The sequence below is a fragment of the Talpa occidentalis genome, unplaced genomic scaffold (genome assembly GCF_014898055.3).
Source record: "Talpa occidentalis isolate TD23 unplaced genomic scaffold, MPIMG_talOcc4v2.1 talOcc4.9, whole genome shotgun sequence".
NCBI classification, from domain to species: domain Eukaryota; kingdom Metazoa; phylum Chordata; class Mammalia; order Eulipotyphla; family Talpidae; genus Talpa; species Talpa occidentalis.
In genome coordinates, this window is record NW_023605305.1 from 105,865,467 (window position 1) to 105,887,430 (window position 21,964).

At 38.2% G+C, this 21,964-nt stretch overlaps 2 protein-coding genes across 3 annotated transcripts in view; one reads left to right on the plus strand and one right to left on the minus strand.

The window, feature by feature from the left end:
- GPSM2 (G protein signaling modulator 2) overlaps positions 1 to 21,964 on the plus strand; it is a 36,254-nt gene that overhangs the window by 10,241 nt on the left and 4,049 nt on the right. For both annotated transcript variants that reach the window (XM_037498184.2, XM_037498186.2), the window contains 12 exons: positions 5,042 to 5,263; positions 5,642 to 5,777; positions 6,068 to 6,210; positions 6,715 to 6,838; positions 6,949 to 7,064; positions 10,365 to 10,520; positions 11,670 to 11,778; positions 12,581 to 12,710; positions 14,907 to 14,977; positions 17,975 to 18,151; positions 19,977 to 20,133; positions 20,976 to 21,193. In XM_037498184.2, coding sequence (XP_037354081.1) covers positions 5,042 to 5,263; positions 5,642 to 5,777; positions 6,068 to 6,210; positions 6,715 to 6,838; positions 6,949 to 7,064; positions 10,365 to 10,520; positions 11,670 to 11,778; positions 12,581 to 12,710; positions 14,907 to 14,977; positions 17,975 to 18,151; positions 19,977 to 20,133; positions 20,976 to 21,193 — 1,759 coding nt within the window. The remainder of the gene's footprint in view (positions 1 to 5,041; positions 5,264 to 5,641; positions 5,778 to 6,067; positions 6,211 to 6,714; positions 6,839 to 6,948; positions 7,065 to 10,364; positions 10,521 to 11,669; positions 11,779 to 12,580; positions 12,711 to 14,906; positions 14,978 to 17,974; positions 18,152 to 19,976; positions 20,134 to 20,975; positions 21,194 to 21,964) is intronic.
- Positions 12,464 to 21,964, minus strand: part of CLCC1 (chloride channel CLIC like 1) — a 38,148-nt gene continuing 28,647 nt past the window's right edge. The window contains exon 12 of the transcript XR_008550426.1: positions 12,464 to 21,321. The gene's annotated coding sequence lies outside the window, so the exon portion shown is untranslated. The remainder of the gene's footprint in view (positions 21,322 to 21,964) is intronic.

The window sequence follows — 21,964 nt, forward strand, 5'->3', positions numbered from 1 at the left end:
TTGATGGAAAGTCCATTGAATGTCATTGGACATAACCATCTGATGGACCTTGTGAGATGTTTGTCTTGCTAAACATTTTTTAAGTGTGGTAGACTTCTTAATACTCTTAAGAGCCGTAGATTAGGCAAAGTGGATTGTATCTCTTACTCTACAAAGGTTTTAGATTTGTCCTTTATCCAGATCAAACAAGGTTTGATATTGCTATATGATTTTCCCCAAAATAAACTTGAAAATCTGTAACAGTTTTTAGTAAAGACATACCAAAAACAAATCTCTGACTTATCAGTGCTCTAGAATCAACATTCTATATATTGATTGGATTGTTGTATAATTGTGGGTAGTAGTTTGTATCTCTTAGGTTAGGAGTCATCCAGTTTAAGTTACCTCTCCTCAAACACCTGGCAAGTAATGTTTTATCCATCTGCTTCTGTCAGTGTGGAGTTCCTCATTTATCTCTAGAGAAATTTCCGTGGTATAATACGTTTATAATTTTGAAATTGTTCTTAAGACACCAAGGAACCTCCTGAAAAAATATTAGAATGATTAATGAAATATTTTGTGACCTATCTGAAAATAGAATTGGAGGCTTAGAATAAAGTGAAATTAGTTTCTAAACTTTTAAAAATAATATGATTAAGTATCATTAATTTTTTTAGGTGTAAAAGTATTGTGATTACATTTTTAAAAAGCACTCCTTTAGAAATACATTCTGAAATATTTAGAAATGAAAGTATATGTTGTCTGGGACATAGTTCAAAAGAACCTGGAGTTGAAGAGTGAAGGTAGGAGTAGAGATGAAATATATCTTGATATTACATCACATCAGTAATTGTAGATGTTGAAAGACGGATATAACAGGTTCATTATACTTGCTTCTCTGGTTTCGTATTTCTTTGGGAAATGCCCTTTTTCATACTTGTTACTATGAATAATAAACATTTCAATATTTTAATATGGTAAAAATCAGACTATTGCATGTAATTTGTAAAGGAGTACAGTTTTGGGGTTGATTTCTTTTTGCTAGGTAAATTATAGTTATTAATAGTATTCCCTGAAAAGAACAATTGAGGAAATGTATAGTGGTGGAAAGAGCACTGGATTTGGAGACAGTTTCATTTCCTGGCTCTGCCACTGTATGCTCTTAAGAGGTCACTTCTCTGAGTCACTTTCCCCTGTTGTAATAATACCTATCTCAGAGTGTTATTTTGAGAAGAATTATATATATATAGTTGTTAAAGATTTATTTATTTATTTATTTATTTAACAAGCACTGGGTATAGTCAAAAGCGCAGGAGGGTGAGAGAATTCGCCAGAGCCAGAGCCAGGAGCAGAACAGGCACTGACGAAGTACACTGCTGAGGGGAGCAGCGGGTGGCAGGGGAGGTCTGCGCGCCATGTGGGACCCTTGACAGTGGCCGGGGATCGAACTGGCGCTGCAGAGGCTGTGGGCAGCTTCGCAGCCCAGTGCTCAACCACTGCGCCACCAGGGGAGGCCCTGAGAATTATATTTGATATAGCACATAATAAAATCACTTCAAAAACTAATAAGTCACCATTCAAAATTTAGTCAAGATAATTTTGCACTACTTTCCCCTTTTACAGAATAAACTAGAACAACTAGATATGATATATGTGGTAAGTTGAGTGGGTAAAAATTATTTACAGAGGCTAGGATTGGAAATGAAAAAGAAACTTTACAGGACATATTTTAATGGAATTATTTTTCTGGTTTGTGTTCTCTTCTCTGTGTGTTCTTTGTTTTCAACCAAACTGGTAAACAAATGAAGTAATTCCATTCTCTCATAGTGACAGAGAGGATATGAAATTACTTTCTGTGTTACTATTTAATGATTGGCTAAAAAATTTATAAACCAACCTGCCTTGACTATTTTGTAATTAGATATATTTGATTGAGGTGTTGAAGATTTTCCCAGACTGTTGACTATTTTTCTAGTAAAATATACCAGAGCCATAAAATTATACTTAGTCAAAAACTAGAGAGTTTTGGCTCTTATTGTGGATATTATTGAGATAACTCCTCTAAGGTAGTTTTTCCTATAAGGCAGTTTCCAGGGACTTCAATGACGGCTCTGCAGCCGGCTGGTTTCTGGTTTGCTGTCACTGTTTCTGATGAGAATTATATAAAAATTTTTTAACTGTAATTGTTACAACACCATAAATTTTGTTGAATACAACATCATTTGGACTGATGGTTCTTGTTTAATGATAGAAGTTTAAATCCAGAAGGTCAAATATTTGTGATGAAGATGTTTATTTGAAGAATACATTTTTCTGCTTTATATGGAACCTGTTATAAATTTCCAGTCCTTTTACAGTCTTACATGTGGGTACCCAATTCTGCCTAATTCCAAACTTTCTGGCCAGCAGCACAATCACCTGAATTGATATGCTGTTATGTGTGACTGTCTGTCTTCCTCTCCCTCAGTGAAACTGAGTGCCATCATTAGTAGCCCCTTCTGCCGTGACATGTAATTTTTTTATCTGATACCAGATTGATGGATATTTAAGTTGTTTGTGTTTTTAAGCTGCTGTGAATATCATGGTACATACAACTTTTTAAATTTGTGTACTTGTAGCCTTAAGATCAATTCCTAGCTGTGAAATTGCTCATTGTTGCATTTTTTAAAAAATATATTTGGAATCATGCTAGTTTTTTACAGTATTTCCTCTATGGTAACTCTTAGAAGTTCAGTGATTTCAGTATTTAGACAAGGATAGTTAAGGTATCTCATCTAGCAAAAGAACCCCTAAGTAATGTCACATTTCTACATATTAATCTTTTGCTGACTCATTTTTGGGTACACATAGAATACACCAGCGACCTCCTAAACCATAAACAAAAATACTTTTTTTTCCTTCCATGAAACCTCATTTTCTTGTCTGAAATCTCAGTTAAAATAATTTATTGGACTTTGAAAAGACAGACTTCTAAAGGGTACTTTTTACTTGTAAAAGACAAAAACACACTTCATCGTGAAAGGACAAAGAATTATACACACACACCCCAATTTAAAGTTTCTGATTTATTTTCCCATGTGCTTTATATCTTCCTTTCTCTAATTATGTTGGTCTAATGTTGAAGTCAAATGTTACAGGTTTACTTGGATTATTTTTACATGGGTACAAATGAATGTAAAATTCACTAGTCGAATGGTAAGCAAACAGCAGTCTTTGGCTAAATCACTTTAATTATAAAAAAGAATACCTGGATGTAAACCTTGAAAATTACCTGTCAGAGATGATTTCCTAAATCAGCTCATTCTAAATCAGAAGTGTGTTTTGAGCTTTTATAATTGGCTCTGTTAATCTTAGTCTAGACTTTTCTTTTAGCTTCATTGTATTTATTTTCCACTCTTACAATTCCTTTTTAATTTATGGCTCTAAGGAAACTTGAAGTCTTAAAGACTAAAAGACAGCACTTGAAGAAATGTGCTGATTGACCTGTTATTAAGATACAGAAATATAATCATATTTAAATGAATTTAGGGCGAATGGTGTTAAAGTGGTGATTCTCAGCCTTGGTTTGTATGTTGGAATTATGTAGGGACTGTTAAAAATCAGTGCAGGCCAGCCCTCATCGGAGAGTGGGATGCAATTTCAAGAGTTTTTTGATGAACTCTGTTATTGTGACACAGGATTAAGAACCACTGCTCTGCTAGAGTTGCTCAAAGCTCATTCTACTAAAGGGCAATTTAATGCTGCTCCAAAAATTAAAATGCTTGATGTGTTAAATCAAAGTTTCTAAAGGGTGATATATGTCTACCACTAGTGGTATATAAGGCAATTTTACTTGTGCTTTTAATAGTTACGTATTTGTTTTAATGGTATTAATAAACTTAAGTATCACCAGCCTAAGGCTTTCATGGATCTGCATTGGGTGAAGCTAATTTTTTTTAAAGTCATGTGCAAATTTAAAGGAAAATTGCCAAATTGTAGAAACACATGAAATGAATAATTAGGTAGTACATATGTATACATGGTAGAAATCATGAAAATGTTGAAGAAACACAGGGCGACTTTGATGAAGGGCACCTACTAAAGTTAAAGATTAGAATCCTAGGCAGGAGTGGGTGCTGCTTCTCCTAATGCATATTTGCAGTAATTCTTCTGCCTTTTAAAATTCAGTGAAAGACGTGAAAATTTCTGCAAACCTTCAAGTGATTGCTTTCTGCAGTGCAGTTTCTTAACAGTTCTCTTGTGGAAGTATGCCTTGTAGGTTGAGAGGTTTTGTTCCTCTTTTTCTAAATGGCAGGTGATTCAGGTGGTGGGCAGTAGGGAGGGAGAGAGGACATGGAGGGTGGAGAAAACGAACAAGAGACCACATGCGCTATTGCGAGTGCCTGTGAATCAGAGAAAGATGGTTAGCAGGTGGGGTTGATGGGCAGGTGAGTGGATTGCTCGAATAGAGAAAAATGTAGGACATTGTCTTCTCTAGGGATTCCTGTTATCCCCAAACTCTCGAGAAATCCATGTCTGCCACAACTCAGTGCTTCAAGTTCTCCCATTGGTACTGGATGGGTTAAATGAATTTCATATTGAGATAGTCAGCTACCCTATATAAAAGGTCTCTGAGGCTCAGATACATTTGAACAGGACAATTAGTTCTTGCTATCAATATTTACTCGTACCAATAATGTATACATGCTTCAGTTTTAGTGTAGCCACAGCCCACAATTAAGTTATATTACTTAATTATTTCTGGGGCCTCCCTGGTAGCACAGGGGTTAGTCTCAGTGTTATCAAGCTGCGGCCAGCCACTGTGGCATTTGTTCAATCCCCGGCCAGGGAGCTACCCACCTGGTGCAGCAGACCTCTCCTGGCTCGCCCACTGCTCCCCTCAGCAGTGGATTTCAGTAGATCTGCCTGTTCTGTTCCCCACGCTGTCTGTGGTGAATCCTCTTACCACCCTCCCCTCCAGCTCTTGTGTGCACAAATAAGTAAAAATAAGTAATTACCGGGAGTTAAAAACAATGGTGCAGTTGTAATGTAATGTTGGTAAATGCTCTGTGTGATTTTACAGAATGGAAGCTTCTTGCCTAGAATTGGCCTTGGAAGGGGAGCGTCTGTGTAAATCCGGAGACTGTCGTGCTGGCGTGTCCTTCTTTGAAGCTGCAGTTCAAGTTGGAACAGAAGACCTGAAAACACTTAGTGCTATTTACAGTCAGTTGGGCAATGCTTATTTCTATTTGCATGATTATGCCAAAGCATTAGAATACCATCATCATGACTTAACTCTTGCAAGGTAATTAATTTGAGCTATTTAATACACTTTCCCCCTAAATTAACTAACTTCAAAAATGTTTTCAATTAAAAAAATTTTAAAAAACCAACTTAATAAACTTAGTGATTTTTTTTTAGTTCAGTGACATTGCATTTTAAAACTAATTTTAAAGTGAAAATGGAGTTTAAGTAGATGAATGAATAGTAGTGAAATGACCCTAGAGTTTAATTGAGTGAATGAAAATTAACTAAATTTAATTACAGAAATGTAAGCTTGATATTTTTATTTAAAGTAGGTTCAAAACTAATCGGTCTTTCTTGGTTTAGTGTGTCAGTTCTCCAGGGGAAACTCTACTCTGACTTCTCTATATTTTAACGTAATTTACTTTTTTAATTCTAGGACTATTGGAGACCAGTTGGGGGAAGCCAAAGCTAGTGGGAATCTGGGAAACACCTTGAAAGTTCTTGGGAATTTTGAAGAAGCTGTGGTTTGTTGTCAGCGACACCTAGATATTTCCAGAGAGCTTAATGACAAGGTAATAAGGAAACATTAGATGGTAGACTAAATGTTTTCATTCAGTTGCTCTGTTTTAATTCTTCTTAATTGTTCTGTAGTTTATTTAAAGTTAGTACCAAAAATAGAAAATACAGGAAAAAAACAATTTTTTTTAATTGAGGGAAAAAACTAGTCACCTGTTTGGTTCTGTATGGCTGGCTGGCACGTTCTTTCTCCGGACTATAGACACCATCAAGGATATTGCAATTAAGTACATCATAATACCTGGTGCCTCTTTCAAAATGTAAATTCTGCTGATATATTCATTAGGTAGGAGAAGCAAGAGCACTGTACAATCTTGGAAATGTGTATCACGCCAAAGGGAAAAGTTTCGCCTGCCCCGGTCCTCAAGATGCAGGAGAATTTCCAGAGGAAGTGAGAAGTGCTCTGCAGGCAGCTGTGGAGTATTACGAGTGAGTAACACAGATGCAGTCATGTTGACCCACCGAGCTATGGATGTCATCTTTGTCCTGTAGTAGGTTTTTCAGTTTGGACAAGGTTTGTAATTTATGGGCTAGCAAGTAAAAACAACCCATTAAATTTAGAGTTGAATTAGCCATATCCTCTCCCCAGAAAAATCTTTCATTTGAACTGCACACCAGTGCCACCTAGTGGCAAAAAGAAGAATAGCATCGGTTATTCTATGTATTAGGAGTAAACATCTTCCCAAGAATGTTATAGAACTTCTTAGCTTATAGGGGTTCTGAGATTTACTCTGTCCTTGATTCTGAGCAGAATGTTCAGTAAAGTGTTTCCAGTTATTTTCTATAAATACCCTGTATTATGGTTTATCTTTAAAATTTGCACATTGTGGCTGTAAGCTTAAATTTTTCTGAAAAAAGAACTAAATTTATAAATCATATTATTGAGATGTTCCCCTCTCTCAAGCAAATTTTTCACTTTTTGTTATCACTTAGGGAAAACCTGTCATTAGTGACTGTGTTGGGGGACCGAGCAGCCCAAGGACGTGCCTTTGGAAATCTAGGGAACACACACTACCTCCTTGGCAACTTCAGGGATGCGGTTATAGCGCACGAGCAGGTATGCTGCATGGCTTTGGAGCCAGGTCATTTACTCCATCAGTGTTTTTGAATAGTGATTAGAGTATTCTTCACTTGGTATTATAGCAATATCTAAATTTTCTGTTTCAGCGTCTCCTTATTGCAAAAGAATTTGGAGATAAAGCTGCTGAAAGAAGAGCGTATAGCAACCTCGGAAATGCATATATATTTCTTGGTGAATTTGAGACTGCCTCTGAATACTACAAGTTAGTCTAATTCTGTAGATGACTATAAAATGAGTAGTTGTGCAATCCTACTAAATTATGGTTTTGTGCTTTTTGCCCCATACTAGTAGCAGGACCTTGAGTTGCTAAGCCTAAGTTGCCTCATCTGTAACAGAAGACAATCAATACCTTGTTTGCTTTGAGATTGTTGTAAGGATTGAAAGAATGTACTTAGCCCTTCCTTAGCACAGTTCCTGGCCCACAGTGCTCACTAAGCGTTGTTGTACCTAATGGCAGTAGCATGACCCCTTTATATTTCTATTAGTTTTTAATCCTTAAAGTTAATTGTTTTTATTTTATTTTTTTAATAATACTTTTATTATTTATTTATACAAGCACTGGGTACAGTCAGAAGCACGGGAGGGTGAGAGAATTCACCACAGTCAGAGAGGGGAGCAGAACAGGCAGAAGGACCGAGGTACACTGCTGAGGGGAGCCGCATGCACAGCAGGAGAGGTCTGCATGCCATGTGGGACCCTTGCCTGGGGGCCAGGGATTGAACCAGCAAGGTGCTGCAGAGGCTGCGGGCAGCTTCACAGCCCAGTGCTCAACCGCTGTGCCACAGGGAGGCCCAAAACTAATTGTTTTTAAATGAGATTCTAAAATTTTAAAGTCTTTACGACCTGTTTAGCATGCACAGTATGTATATTTATGTCTTTTCACCCAATTATGGATTTGAAGAGAATCCACAAGAAAACCTGCCAACAAAAATAGGCCCTAATCTCCATCAAGTATCACTGAATTTCCCTCTACCATTTCACCCTCATGCTATGCGTTTCTCCCCCTTCTCTCTCTCTGCCCCTCTGACTTTCCTGTAAGCTGAGGCCCCACTCAACTCCTTTGAGGAGCTGGTAATACCAGCTTCTTGTGTGGCAATGTCTTTGTAATCCATCAGTAGACTGAAACAGAGATAGCAGAGTTTAAATTGCTTCAGTGTTTTCTAGACCGTTTGGTGCTTTTGCTAATTAGTGGGAACTGAATGCCCATACAGGCCTCAGGCAGAAACCAGTTTGACTGAATCAGACACAGTGATTGGTACTTTATTTTTTAATCCAATGTGAGACTCCAATGTGAGCGTGTTCTGGATAGTGGTCTAAAAAAGGAGATAAAATTGCTTTAAGTCTACCTAAAAAATAGAATGGTATCCTACCCTCCTTTTAAACATCAACTAAGTGTTATTATTTGTTGATAAGTTAGATGTGAAGCATCTTCCCAAATAAACTATATCACTATACAAGGATCATATGTTTTGATTTTAAATACAAGTTTCTTATTTTTTTAAATCAAAAGATAGGACATAGAAAGCTCTTAATTAGTAAATGACATACTTGTAGAATTTGTCAGGTTTTAATACAGTAAAATGGATGGTAGCTATTTGACTAAAAAAGCATGAGTATAAAGTAATGAAACATTGGGCCTCCCCAGTGGCGCAGCGGTTGAGCGCTGGGTTGAGAGGCTGCCCGCAGTCTCTGCAGCGCTGGTTCGATTCCTGGCTGCTCCCCGGCCACCGGAGGAGGGTCCCACATGGTGCGCAGACCTCTCCTGCGCCCGCTGCTCCCCTCAGCAGTGTACTTCGGTCCTTCTCCTGCTCTGCTCCCCGCTCTGGCTCTGGTGAATTCTCTCACCCTCCCGCGCTTCTGACTGTACCCAGTGCTTATATAAATAAATAAATAAATAAATAAATCTTTAAAAAAAAAAAAGTAATGAAATATTTACTACTTTCCTCCCTCATCCACTTCCACAGTTCCAAAGCTAAACTCAGAGCTTTACACATATTTCAAAAATACTGGCTAAAAATATTTTTGCAACTCTCCTTTAGAAATGTTTTGAGAGCCTCATACAAAGAATATATTATAGATCTATAGATCCATATCCTTCAGGATAGAAAGCGTAGTTTGGTAAACCTACTTTAGTACTTGAATTTGTTTCGAGAAGGACTTCTGATCATTTACAAATTAACTGTACTGTCAAAGAATAAGGAATGCCAGGTTGTGCCAAATAGCTTCAGTTGTGCCGTGAAGGCAATGCCTAAGTCTTCCCAAACTTCGGCAAACAGGCAACATTAGAATGTATGTAGCCTCCCAAGGTGACAGCTCTGAAGGTATCGCTAAATATGTAATTTCAGGTTTATTTGCTTAAAAAAAAAACTGGGGATCATTTTTTTAAAAGATTTATTTATGCATACAAGAACTGGGGTATAAGCCAGAGGTGTGGGATGGGGGTGAGAGGATTCACCAAAGACAATGGGGAGCAAAACAGGTAGATCTACTGAAATACACTGCTGAGGGGAGCAGCGGGCGAGACAGGAGAGGTCTGCTGCGCCATGTGGGTCAGCTCCCTGGCTAGCCGGGGATCGAACTCATGCTGCAGTGGCTAGCGTATAGCTTGATAGCGCTGTCTTTAACACCCTGTGCCACCAGAGAGGCCCCGGGATCATTTTTTATAGTGTTAGAAATGATATGAAGTATTTATACGATTTGGTAGAAGGAGTCATTCAAATTATTGGACCTAAAAGCAACTATAGGTTTAAACACTGATAACAACAAAAGTGTTAATATTTATTAGCATCTACCGTGAGCAAGGTGCTGGTCTGTGCATTAGATAGATACTAATTATGTAGTCCTCACAAGACCCTGCCAGGTATTTCCCCAGTTTTTTATATGAGGAAACAAGTAATAGAGCGGTTGAGTGACATGCCCTATAATAGAGCTTGTAATTGGCTGGGATTTGAACCAAGAGAGTAGCTCTAGGGTCCATGCTCTTAACTGCTACTCTAAGCTTCTCACTGAAAATACCAAATGTGTTAGGCAGAATTTGGTTAATGTTTAAATGTGGTACTTAATATTTTCAGGAATCAGTGAGTAATGGCCTGCACATAAGAATTTTAACTAAGTAGTTGAATCTTGTCAAAACATAAAGGTATGCTTGGAAAGAGATCGTTTACGGACAAGTCTAAGTTATGATATTGCTGCAGGGAAAGCTTTTTTAAATGTTGAAATCCTTTGTTAATCTTTGGAGGCGCTTGATCTGTGACAATATTCCTTGTCTCTGGAGAATTGGTAGGATTCTCAAATTTACTGTAGAAGTGTGGGCTTTGTTTTTGTGTTTCGAAAAATCATTTCATTTTGCCTAAAAGTAATGGAGGAAGTATGAGATATATTAAGCTCCAACGCAGATTTACTTTAAAGGAAGGAGAAAGCAGCGAGGAAAAGTGAGAATTTACAGATTACTGCAGGTCAAAATAAAAATGATCATCACATAAGAATTAATTTCTTCTTTTAGGAAGACACTCCTGTTGGCTAGACAGCTTAAAGACAGAGCCGTAGAAGCTCAGTCTTGTTACAGTCTTGGAAACACATATACTTTACTTCAAGACTATGAAAAGGCCATTGATTATCATCTGAAGCACTTAGCAATTGCTCAAGAGCTAAATGATAGGTAAGTTAAAAACCTTTTTACTTAGTTATGGTAAAATATTAATGTGTTGTTGAATCCCTAGAGTTTTTCCTTTGTTTTTAAGTTTCTTTTTAATTCCTTGTTAAAAGTTCTGTTTCAATCACATCCTCTGTATAATGTTTGTCGGCTAGCATGTGCTAGAGGATTAAACTAGTCCCTGATAGCCTTGACTGGCTATAAATAAATGGGTCAAAAATTCAGTCTCCTACAAAGGTCCTGCTAACTTTGAGGTAAGTCCCAGTGTAAAGAGGACAGGTGCTAATCACCTCTAGCTAGTGGCTGCCAGGCAGGAACAAGCAGCCATTATGTCCAGATCCTCCTGTTTCTTTGAAAGAAGCTGGAAGTCCTGGGATTTATTTATTTATGCATAGAAGAACTGGGGTTGTAGGCCAGAGGTGGGGGCGGGGGTGGGTACAGAGGATGCACCAGAGAGAGAGTGAGGAGCAGAACAGGCAGACTGACTGAAATACACTGCTGAGGGGAGCAGCAGGCGAGGAAGGAGAGGTCTGCTGCGCCATGTGGGTAGCTCCCTGGCTGGAATCGAACTTGGGCAATAGTGGGGACAGGGTTGAGACTTAACCCCTAGGCTACCGGGGTGGGGGGGGCACAGTCTTGAGTTTTATATGAAATCTTTTGATATTTAAATGTTGGTGTCTAATGCCCCTCCGCCTCTCTTATTTTTCTAACTGTGCAGGTCTTTATTTAGACTGTGATGTTTGCTTTAGGATGATTGTTTTTGTTTTTTACCTCAATATGAGGAAGAACTTGTCTATAATTGTTCAAAATTACTTATGTTACCTGAAGAGGTAGTGAATTCTTTCTCTTGGCGGTGTTCACAGACTGAATGATTAATGATTACCTGGTAATGCTGTCATAGAAAGAAAACGGGATAGTTGGACAAGATCTATCCCAAAGGTTTTATTTTATAATATACTGGATGTTTAAAGAAGCTGTTATCCATTTTATTTTAACAGAATATTCTAATACTCTAGCATTCTCACAGTATGTTTTTTAGCTGAAAGAGCAAATAAATTGAGAGCATTGTTTATGCCTTTAATTGCTGCTAGGTAGCTTGTATTCTACACAGACCTCCTTTCGGATAACTGCATGTTGCCTTTATATATGTCATAGAATTGGTGAAGGAAGAGCATGTTGGAGCTTGGGAAATGCGTACACAGCTCTAGGAAATCATGATCAAGCAATGCATTTCGCTGAAAAGCATTTGGAAATTTCAAGAGAGGTATGAAATTCTAAAAGGTTGCTCTCTGTTTTTTTAATTCATAAATCAGCTAGGGGGGAGTCCTATTATTTCTCTAAATTGCTCCTGTATAACTGATAATAAGTTCACGTAGTATTTTCCTGACCTAAGAATTGCACAAAGTATTTTGAGTTGTGGGTCTGAGGTATGTTTGCACAGGTCTCGATGTAGGAAGACAGGAAGGTAAGGCTGGCGAGCCATGAGATTACTAAGATCCACCCCCCTCTAACCCCTTACCTCCATGGGGTACAGGCGTAGAAGGAAAAACATGACACATGGACTCAAGGACTAGTTCCCCTTACAGCTCTGTCTCTTGTGGGCTTTTTGCACTTGGAAAGCTATTCTGACCCTTACTTCTCTCATGTGTAAAGTAGGAGCGATAGCAATGATTGTATCTACCTGGCAAATTGTTACAAAGATTGTAGAGAATGTATGTAAAAGCACTCAGCATAACATCAAGGGCTGACTTAATACATGTTAATCATGTGATTCCAAGTTAATATGTCACAGAATAATTGATTATCTAACGTGATCCTGGAGAATAAGAGCAATCTAAGATTTAGAGAAATCAAGAATTGATAGAATATCATTGACTATCACATTTTTGAAATTTCCTTTACTTTATTCCTTAAACTATTAATGAAAGAACTCATTTTACATAGTCTCGTACTTCTAATATACTATGTTCATTTCTGTTTTCTTCCAGTTTTAAGTTCACAACAGTCTAAACAAATCTTTCACTGACTGTCTTTCAATGCTAAAGTATAAATGCTTGTGGTTGTAGGTTGGGGATAGAAGTGGTGAGCTAACGGCACGACTGAATCTCTCAGATCTGCAAATGGTTCTTGGTCTGAGCTACAGCACGAATAATTCAATAATGTCAGAAAATATTGAAATTGATAACAGTTTACATGGTAAGTAATAGGTCTTCTAACACCCCATCCTAAAAATTTACATTTATTTATTATGTTTATCAGATCCTGAGAGAACGTTACATAGAAAACTTTTTATACCTTTTTTGCTTTACCATAGTCCTGTTAATTTAACAATACAGAAAATAGTATTTTATAGCTTTTGTCATGAATTTCAGAGAGGATTTCTTAAGATACACAGATAAAACCATCAAGGAAAAGACGGACACTGAAATTAAGAACTTCATCTCATTTGGAGTAACCATAAAGAGATAAAACACAAATTGCAAGGACATATTTGCAGCATATGATTAAAAAAAAGGATTTGCATTCAAATGTGTAGGGAAAACTATGAATTAAAAACAAGTCAAGTTACCTAAATAAAAAATAGGCAAGAGTGGTGAAGAGAAGATACACAAATAGCTCATAAATATGTGAAAAGATAGGTGACTTTAATCAGGGACAATCACAGTGAAGTAATAGTGAAAACTATGAGGCGGCATGAAAATTTAAAAGTCTGACAGCGCCACTGTTAAAAAATGATGTAGACGAATGGAGGCCCTTAGTGTTGATGGGAATAGAAACTTTACCAAAAAAAGAAGTTTGTGGATTCTAGTCCTTTTGCAGCCATTGCTGAAGCCCCTGTGGCCAGAATGAGGTTCGATCCCTTTGCGACTTCCGACTGGAGCAAGAGCCATAAAAAGCACGTCGGCGCACCGCCCCACATTCGGAGGAAGATGGTGTCTTCCCCTCTTTCCATAATGCTGAGACGGTGTCTGCTCCGTGCCCATCCATAAGGCGTGATGGAGTTCAGGTGGTAAAGGACACTCTCAAGGGCAGCAGCTCTGCCAAGCGGTCCAGGCTGACAGGCAGAAAGGCGCCAGCTTAGCTGAAGGAGTGCAGCGGGAGGAGGCTGGCACAGCCATTCCCGGCATTCACCCTGGGAGGGTGGTTCTCCCTAGGCTAACACTGGACAAAGTCTGCAAAAAGATCCTAGAACGTGAAGCCAGATCGCATCAAGTGGGAAAGGAAAAGGGCCAACACAAGGAAGAAGCAATGGAGAATATTCAAGAATAACGTCATCTAATATATAACTTCCATAAACACTGCTAAAATAAAAAAAAAAAATGAGCAAATGCTAAAAAAAAAAAAAAAATCTGGCAACACTCTGGAAAAGTTCAAGATGAACCAACAGTTCTTCTCCCAATCATGTAACTTTGATGTCCAAACCAGAGGGAACACGAGCTTGCACATACTAAGAGGCATTTCCAAGGTTTCCGGAGTACATAATGTCAAAGAATTTGGAAGCAGCCTAAATATTTGTCACCAACTGGGTAAAGTATGTGCTAGCCCTAAAATGATAAAACTACATTAATAACTTGGATGAAGCTCACAAACATAAGCTTGCTCAAAGGAAGCAAGTTACAGAACATAACAGATGAAACCATTTCTATCATGTTACGTAGTCCGTGTTGCTTACAGATACAGACACGTAGAGAAAATATAAAAAACTGCAGGGAAGGGGAAAATGAATGGAGGGAGTTTTATTAAGGGGTATCTAATGTGTCAGTAATGATTCATTTCTTAAGCTGGGTATTAGGTGTCATGTTTTTCCATAGATTATGCCTTTTTAAAATTATGACTTTTTAAAATCTTAAAAAAGATTGGATATGAAAATTCAGTTTTTAATAACTCTTGAAAAAACCCCCCGAGGATGTATTTTTCTTTCTGACTGGCAGAAGCCAGATCTTAAATGGAAAAGGATAATTTAGAAAGGAGTAACGGTGTAGTGCTGGGGATTCTCAAAGGCCTCAAAGCCTGTTCCTTAATCTGCTCTACAGCTTGTTTGGGTTTTTGTTTTTGTTTTTTTTTTTTTAAGAGACTGTGGCTCATACTAAACCAGTTATTTCAAAACTCCTTTCCTAAATTAAGGGGTAATGTTAGTAACCAAAGTTAGTTTCCAACCAAAATGTAGCTTCCTTTCATCAAAGCATTTTAGGGGGTGTGGAGGTTCTATTTTTATGTAGTTGGTAAGGGAAATTACTATTCTTAAAGGAACACATGCTGCATTACATGTCTCCTCCTCTCACGCGGGTTTGTAGAAGAGACTTTAACACTGCGTGACAGCCATGCAGCAGTTGTAACCTGGAGGGCTCCCTAGTTTATTTTACTGTTTTCTTGTTTTTGTTTTAAACAAAGGCACACGGCCTAAGTTTGGACGACGGCACAGTATGGAAAACATGGAGCTTATGAAGTTGACACCAGAAAAGGTTGGCAATTTTCATGTCTTAAATTTCTTGAACTTTTAGTAACTTAAATTTCTTGAATTTTTAGTAACTTTTACTTTAAGTGAAAATGTTTAAATAAGTCTTGTCCTATATATCATTTTAAAATTTTCATTTAAAAATCAAAAAAGCACAGTATACACATGCATTCAGTATGCTGCGGGCGGTTTAAGGCATATATAGCCTTTGCAGATGTGTGAAACATTTCTGGAAGAGCCTATAAGATACTTGTTAATGGTTGCCTCTGAGAAAAGGACAAAAAATCGTATATATAATACAGAGAGAAATATATAACCAGTAACAGCTTGAACTGCTTAAATACCTTATTACTGTGTAGATGTATTATGTTTGTTTTTTTAAATTAAAATATTAGGAAAATCAAACAAGGGCCAGGAAGTGTACGTTTTCCCGAGTTTACATTTTGGCTAAGATGATGGATAATTATTATCAAGAGACTATTTCCAACTACATTTTTGAAAACTTTAACAAATTACTTTTTACTCAAGATGTGCCCTCTCTAGCCTTTTTTTTTTTTAAGAGGAGGAACTTAATTGGAAAAAGGTTTCTGAAGAATGAATCTTCAGCTACTTTCTTCCAGCTGTTTCACTGTTACAGCAGGTTTATTCTTTTACAGTGTTTTTAAAATACTTCTAATATGTTCGTTATAACATTAGAAAATTCCAACAAAGAAATTAAAATGATCATTAATCCCACCTCCTAATGGTAGCCATTTTATTTATTCACCTTAAATTTTCATATTAATATTAGCTGCTATTAGAACATCTTTTCATGTTAAATACCAACCATGTACATGTATTACCTTATTGTTATAACAGGCATATGACTTTAATATTTTGACTTTCGAGCATTCTGACTTAGTGCGTGTAGCACTCATGAGCCCAGCATCTGATCTGGACTTGACATCCACAAGTTTGAAAGCTCCAAACAATTCCAGTTGTTTCAAAACTTTGGTTAACTTCCAAAGGACTTTGATTTTCTCACATACCCATCTCTTGTGAGTTGCTCCCAAATCTTTTAAATCTACAAAGTATTTTTGAAAACAAATAATTTAGGTCTACTTTCCTCCTTGTAGGAACCTGCTGCTCAGTAGCCAAACGAGTCTGCCCCCTTGGGCTCCCACTGACGGGCACTAACAGTAGCCCACGGAAAGGCTGACGGACTCCACTCTGTAATTTTCCAAGCGACAAATGACAATCAAGTTTCTCTGATTTAAAATCTGTTTGAGTGGAATTAGTTCTTGGTGTAGGCTTTTTTTTTTTTTTTTTTGGATGTTATCAACGAATTCATTATTTCAGTACCCTCAAATAAGGAAGTATATACAGGAAAAATGGAGACTTGCAGATTAAGATACTTCTTGGGAAGGAGTGCAGTTGGATGTCTAAAAAATGTCTTTTTCCTCCTGTGATACTGGAATTTATAGGAAAAGCGTAATTTGGTTATCCAGATACCATTTCATACATACTTGGTCTTCATTCAGTTCCCGACTCAGAGCTCCCAAAATGCTTGTAATTTTCAATGTTGAGTAATAAAGATGTTTCAGGTCGTTTTAATGAGGTGACTTTTGGAAGCATCTGTGGATGGGGGCTGGTTGCCAGCCTCATGATTAGAGGGCTCACCCCTAGATCTCCAGGGAGGAGAGAGGGACTGGATAGTGATTTCATCAGCCATCCCTATGGGGATAGAGCCTCCATAAAAACCCTAAAGGAAAAACCCTAAAGGAAGGGCCTGGGAGAGCTGCCGGGCTGATGAACAGGTAGAGATGGTAGGAATTTGGTGCCCCTGAAGAGACCATGGCAGCTCAGTGCCCGTTCCCCATACTGCTTCCCGTGTGTCTCTTAGCAGCCTGATACTCAGTGTCCTCTGTAGTGAGCAGGTCATCTGGTGATCCAGCAACTCAGTGCTCTGAGTTCTGTGAGCTGCGCCAGCAAATGGGTTGAACCCGAGCAAGGGCTCTTGCTCTATAGTCAGTTGGCCAGAAGCACAGTGAACAGCAGGGGTTGGTGACTGGCATCTGCAGCTCTGTGGGGACTCAGCCCTTGGCCTGTGGAAACTGCTGCTTTCTCCTGGAGGTGTCCCTTTTAAAGTGGAAAATGTCACAGAGCTACTCCCCATATCTGCACTCCAATATTTGTTATTTGGTGTCTGTTAGAAGTTGTTTTATTTAAAAACAGAACTAGGGCCTCCCCGGTGGCGCAGTGGTTGAGCGCTGGGTTGCGAAGCTCCTCGTGGCCTCTGTGGCGCCGGATCGATCCCCGGCTGCTCCCCAGCCACAGGAGGAGGGTCCCACATGGTGCGCAGACCTCTCCTGCCACCCGCTGCTCCCCTCAGCAGTGTACTTTGGTCCTTCTGCCTGCTCTGCTCCCTGCTCTGGCTCTGGTGAATTCTCTCACCCTCCCACGCTTCTGACTGTACCCAGTGCTTGTATAAACAAACAAATAAATAAACAAATAAATAAAAATAAATAAAAACAGAACTAGAACTAGATAAATTGCTCATAAATGTCTTGCCTATTAAAATTTTAAAATATGGTTAGCTGAAAATAATTTTATCAAAAGAAAAATTAACAGTGCTATATATGTGTTTTGGGTGTTCGTTTGTACAGTTCAAAATTCTACATACATCCACAATGTCCACTGTTACTCTTGGTAATAGATTTTTAAGTAATTCACATCCAGAATAAAAAATTCCTCACCATTCACATTTCATTTATTTGGGATTTTGGCCAATTTTGTTTTCTTATTCTCTCGTTCTTCAACTACCATTTTAACGTTCTGATGAGAAATCCATAATATACGTTTGGTATGAGTTACTAAAAATAATGATATATGACAGTAGGAATTTAAGATATTTCAGCCTTTCAGTACTAAATGAGTGAAGATGGCAGGTTAATATAGGAAATGAGAAATAGCTTTACTGTTCTTTTTCCTATCTTGCTTACCATTTGTGTTTGTAATTCTGTAGGTACAGAACTGGAACAGTGAAATTCTTGTTAAACAAAAACCACTTATTGCCAAACCTTCTGCAAAGCTACTCTTTGTGAACAGATTGAAGGGGAAAAAATACAAAACTAATTCCTCCACTAAAGTTCTCCAAGATGCCAGTAATTCCATTGATCACCGAATTTCAAATTCTCAGAGGGTATGTTTAAAACAAGTTTTTAAGTATCGTTTTTCTTGTGTTCACACTGAATTTTTTAGTAACTCTACATAAGACACCTAATACAAAATATCTGTTTTTCAAAGAAGTCTTCTACATTTCCCTTTCCTGTCTTCTTCAAAGCTAAAAACAGAAATTACTTCATTCATAGCTAAGTCTATGACAGTACTTGTTTGGACAGTATTTGTTTCCAGTTACTATTGTTTGCAAAAATACTACCTTTTATTTCATTGCAGTACTCCCAGTAAATCATCCTCCGTTCAGCTCAGAAATCAGAATAAATTAAATTCAGATGTTCATGATTGCTACATACAGATTTAAAATGAAGAATTTTGCTTGCTAACATCAACTTCTATTTTATATTATTGAAATTATAGTGAACTATTTTGATGAAAAATGAACGTAGGAATTACATTATTAAATATAACTTAATTAGAAATAAAAATACCACGAGTTTACTGGTAAGTTCAGGGGTGCCTCTAATCTAGCTAAGCATCATAATAAATGACAAAGGTGATCAAATCCATTTTTCAAGCAATAAGGGCCTTTTAAGAGATTTAGTCTTATTTTTTAAACAGACCCTTATTGGTTCTCTTGTCAGCCTTCCATCTATCTGCATCCTCGTACCTTTGCCTTAACTGACATAATAAGCACAACTGCAATTCAAGAAAAACCTTTGTCCCAAGTTTGAAGTCAAAACAGCCTATTGAGCGTAACTGAAAATGTTTATAGTTCTGGAACCATTGTGTATTTTGATGTTCAGAACATGAATTAGTATTTTTGCAGTGACTAATGCATTTGACCACAGCTTGTGTGCATGCCATTCTCAGACTGCAAAATCAGCTGCTGACGGTTGTACTCTGAACCCTTCCTGTCTTTCTTCCAGTTACAGGAATGCCATGTACTTTGTCAACCAAGTTAGCAACTCAGGTGTCTATAAACTTCCCGTTCCTTCACTAACCATATTCAGAGATCTAGTCATTCCCGTATCCTCACATTCTTCCCCTGCCCCTTTAAAAAAAAATAGCGATCTTGTACCCATACTTTTGGAATAGGCACCTGTACTGATCTCGAATTATTAAGCCCTCCAGTCCATTAGAGGGGCCAGTTCTGTAAAAAACCACTTACCACTGACTATTAACAGTGTTCTTATTTCGCACACACAGAAGGCTAATCATCCAGAGAGTACTGTAAACCTTTGAAATATTCAGTATGAAACTGTGCCTGCAAATGCCTGCTCATCATCAGGTGCCAACTCAAAAATCTTATTTCCAGAGTAGTAGTTAGACCGTAATAATTTATATATATGTATTTCTATTATACTATGTATATCAGTAAAACAGTTTAGTTTTCTAAGCCTTCTAAGTAAAGTATGGCAGGTTTCCTCTTCCCCAAATAATTTATTTTTCTGGTATCTTCAAATATAAGACCTTGGAAATCACTATGCTGGGATAATGCACGTGCTTTCTTAATCAGTTCTTAGATCACTTAAATGCTGTTGTAAGAGTCTTAATGAGCCTGGGGTATGATATTTGCCTAATTTATGAAGCATCTGTACCAGTTTATGGACTCTGAGGCACACTGCGTTAGCCTTAGGGATACAGAGAATGAAAACTAAAATAGAAATGCTCTTAGATTGAAATAAGTTTTTACAAGGGTGTCAAAGAAGTTGTCATCAAGTGGTTATTTTTATAAAGAACATGTCAATTTTTATTTTTAATCTTCACATTACCTTTTGTATCAATTTGTTCCACTGATAAGCCTACTCATCATCCTGGAATATTTAAATTTTCTCTCAATATTTTAGAAAATCAGTGCAGATACCATTGGAGACGAAGGCTTCTTTGACCTGTTAAGTCGATTTCAAAGCAATCGGATGGATGATCAGAGGTGCTGCTTGCAGGGACGGAATCACGGAGCAGCTTCAACAGCGACTTCCTCCACGCCCCACAAAGTGCTAAAAAGTAAGTTATCTATGCTTCTCCCCCAATCTTCATAGCTCCCTTTATTATTGTGGTCTATTTCTGGGAATTCAGTTATCTTCACAGGAGATAAATACATCTAGGGATATATGAAATGCTAGTATTTGTACAGTTCAAATAGGAATATTTCACTTCTGAGCCGATGATGTTTCTGGTCCAGCACACCTTCTGTTAACCATCTGTAATACTGCCTCCTTAGTTGTTTTGGGGTTGGGAAAAATTTTATAACTTCTAAAACTATAGTTATATATGTACCTTATATTTGTATAAAAAGTACAAATGCTTCATATCTGAATTAAAGAAAAACACGCAGACTAGAGTAACCCATAGCTTCAGCTACAACTGAAGTTTCTTAATGCCTGTTTGAGTCTTAACAAAAGTCTAAAATAGGTTAAACTCTTCTATTTCAGCCACCAAAAAGACTTCTTTGCTAGTAGGATTTACACTTAAGGTCAGTTAGCTAATCTAAGAGTTGTTTGTACCATTCAAAACAGGAATAAAAACACTTTCCCATTCATCGTGATCTGAGAAATTACGTAAGAAAGGTGATTTACTGACCTAGATTTAGTGGCTATCTTTCCAGTTTTATAAGGCAGCTCTGTATCTTGTAAAGGAAACATGGTCCAAGCTGAGAAACCTCCAACTGGTCACTTGAAGTACTTGGGTTCCTCTGTCCCTCTCCATCCAGCCGGTCAGGCCCAGCCTCTCAGTGAAGAGGTAAAGCAGGAGGACAGGGCAGCTGTGGGGGCTGAACAAGGCAGAAAGGCTCTATCTGCAAGTACCAAATGTTTACATATATTTTGGGTTTTTTTCCCTACTCGTAGCACCATCAGTTTCGGTGGTGTCCCCCAACACAGATGAGTTTTTAGATCTTCTTGCCAGCTCACAGAGCCGCCGTCTTGATGACCAGAGAGCCAGCGTCAATAACTTGCCAGGGCTTCGTCTGACACAGAACAACACGCAGTCGGTACTTGGCCACCTGATGACTGGCGACACCAGAGAGCCTGGTGAAGACTTCTTTGACATCCTTGTAAAGTGTCAAGTAAGTCGATGTGGTGCCGCACATAGCCCGGAGGTCGAGAGCCTCGGCCGTACCGGAGGTCTAATTTGGAAGGGTTTGCTGTGTAGTAGATGATCAGTTGTTTTCCGGAGTCCATCAGACATAAAACGCTGTCAAAAGCGATTTGTGATACTTTGTATTCCTGTCAGCTGGTGAGGTGAGAGGTGCTAATGACCCCTTCACAACAGCTCAAAGGGGTAGGAAAAGAGCCCCTCTTGGCTAACTTGTATGAGACAGCACCAGGAGCAACCAGTGATTACTTTGAGGAGGGTCAGGAATAGCTCAAGGGCTTACACAGGACCGTAAGAAAAACTGCTTGAGAGAGAACTTCCTTTGACTAGTTCTGTGTGTCTGCTTCCTCAGTCATGAAAGGGTAACAGCTAATCCTCTCTCCTAGCCACCAAGTGATGAGTGAGTGCGTATGGCTACACTTGCTTTTTAAAGGAGCCTGCTTTGTTGGTGCGAGGCAGTAATTGTGTGTGTGAATGGACAGAAATTAAAGCATGATAAAGGGGTAGTAGGTGTACAGGTGGTGGCTGGAGGAGTGTCTTAAAGCTGGTGGACAGGAAAGACCTTTCTGGATTGACATTAGAACAGACCTGAATGAGATGTCATCCATGTGACTATTTAGACAAAGAACATTCCACATAGAGACAGCAAGTCCCCTTTTGGGTATTAAAGTTTTAGCAGGTTCAAGCAATGGCAAGGCGGCTGCTGTGACTGGGTGGAAGTATGGGCTGGGGGAGAGTGATA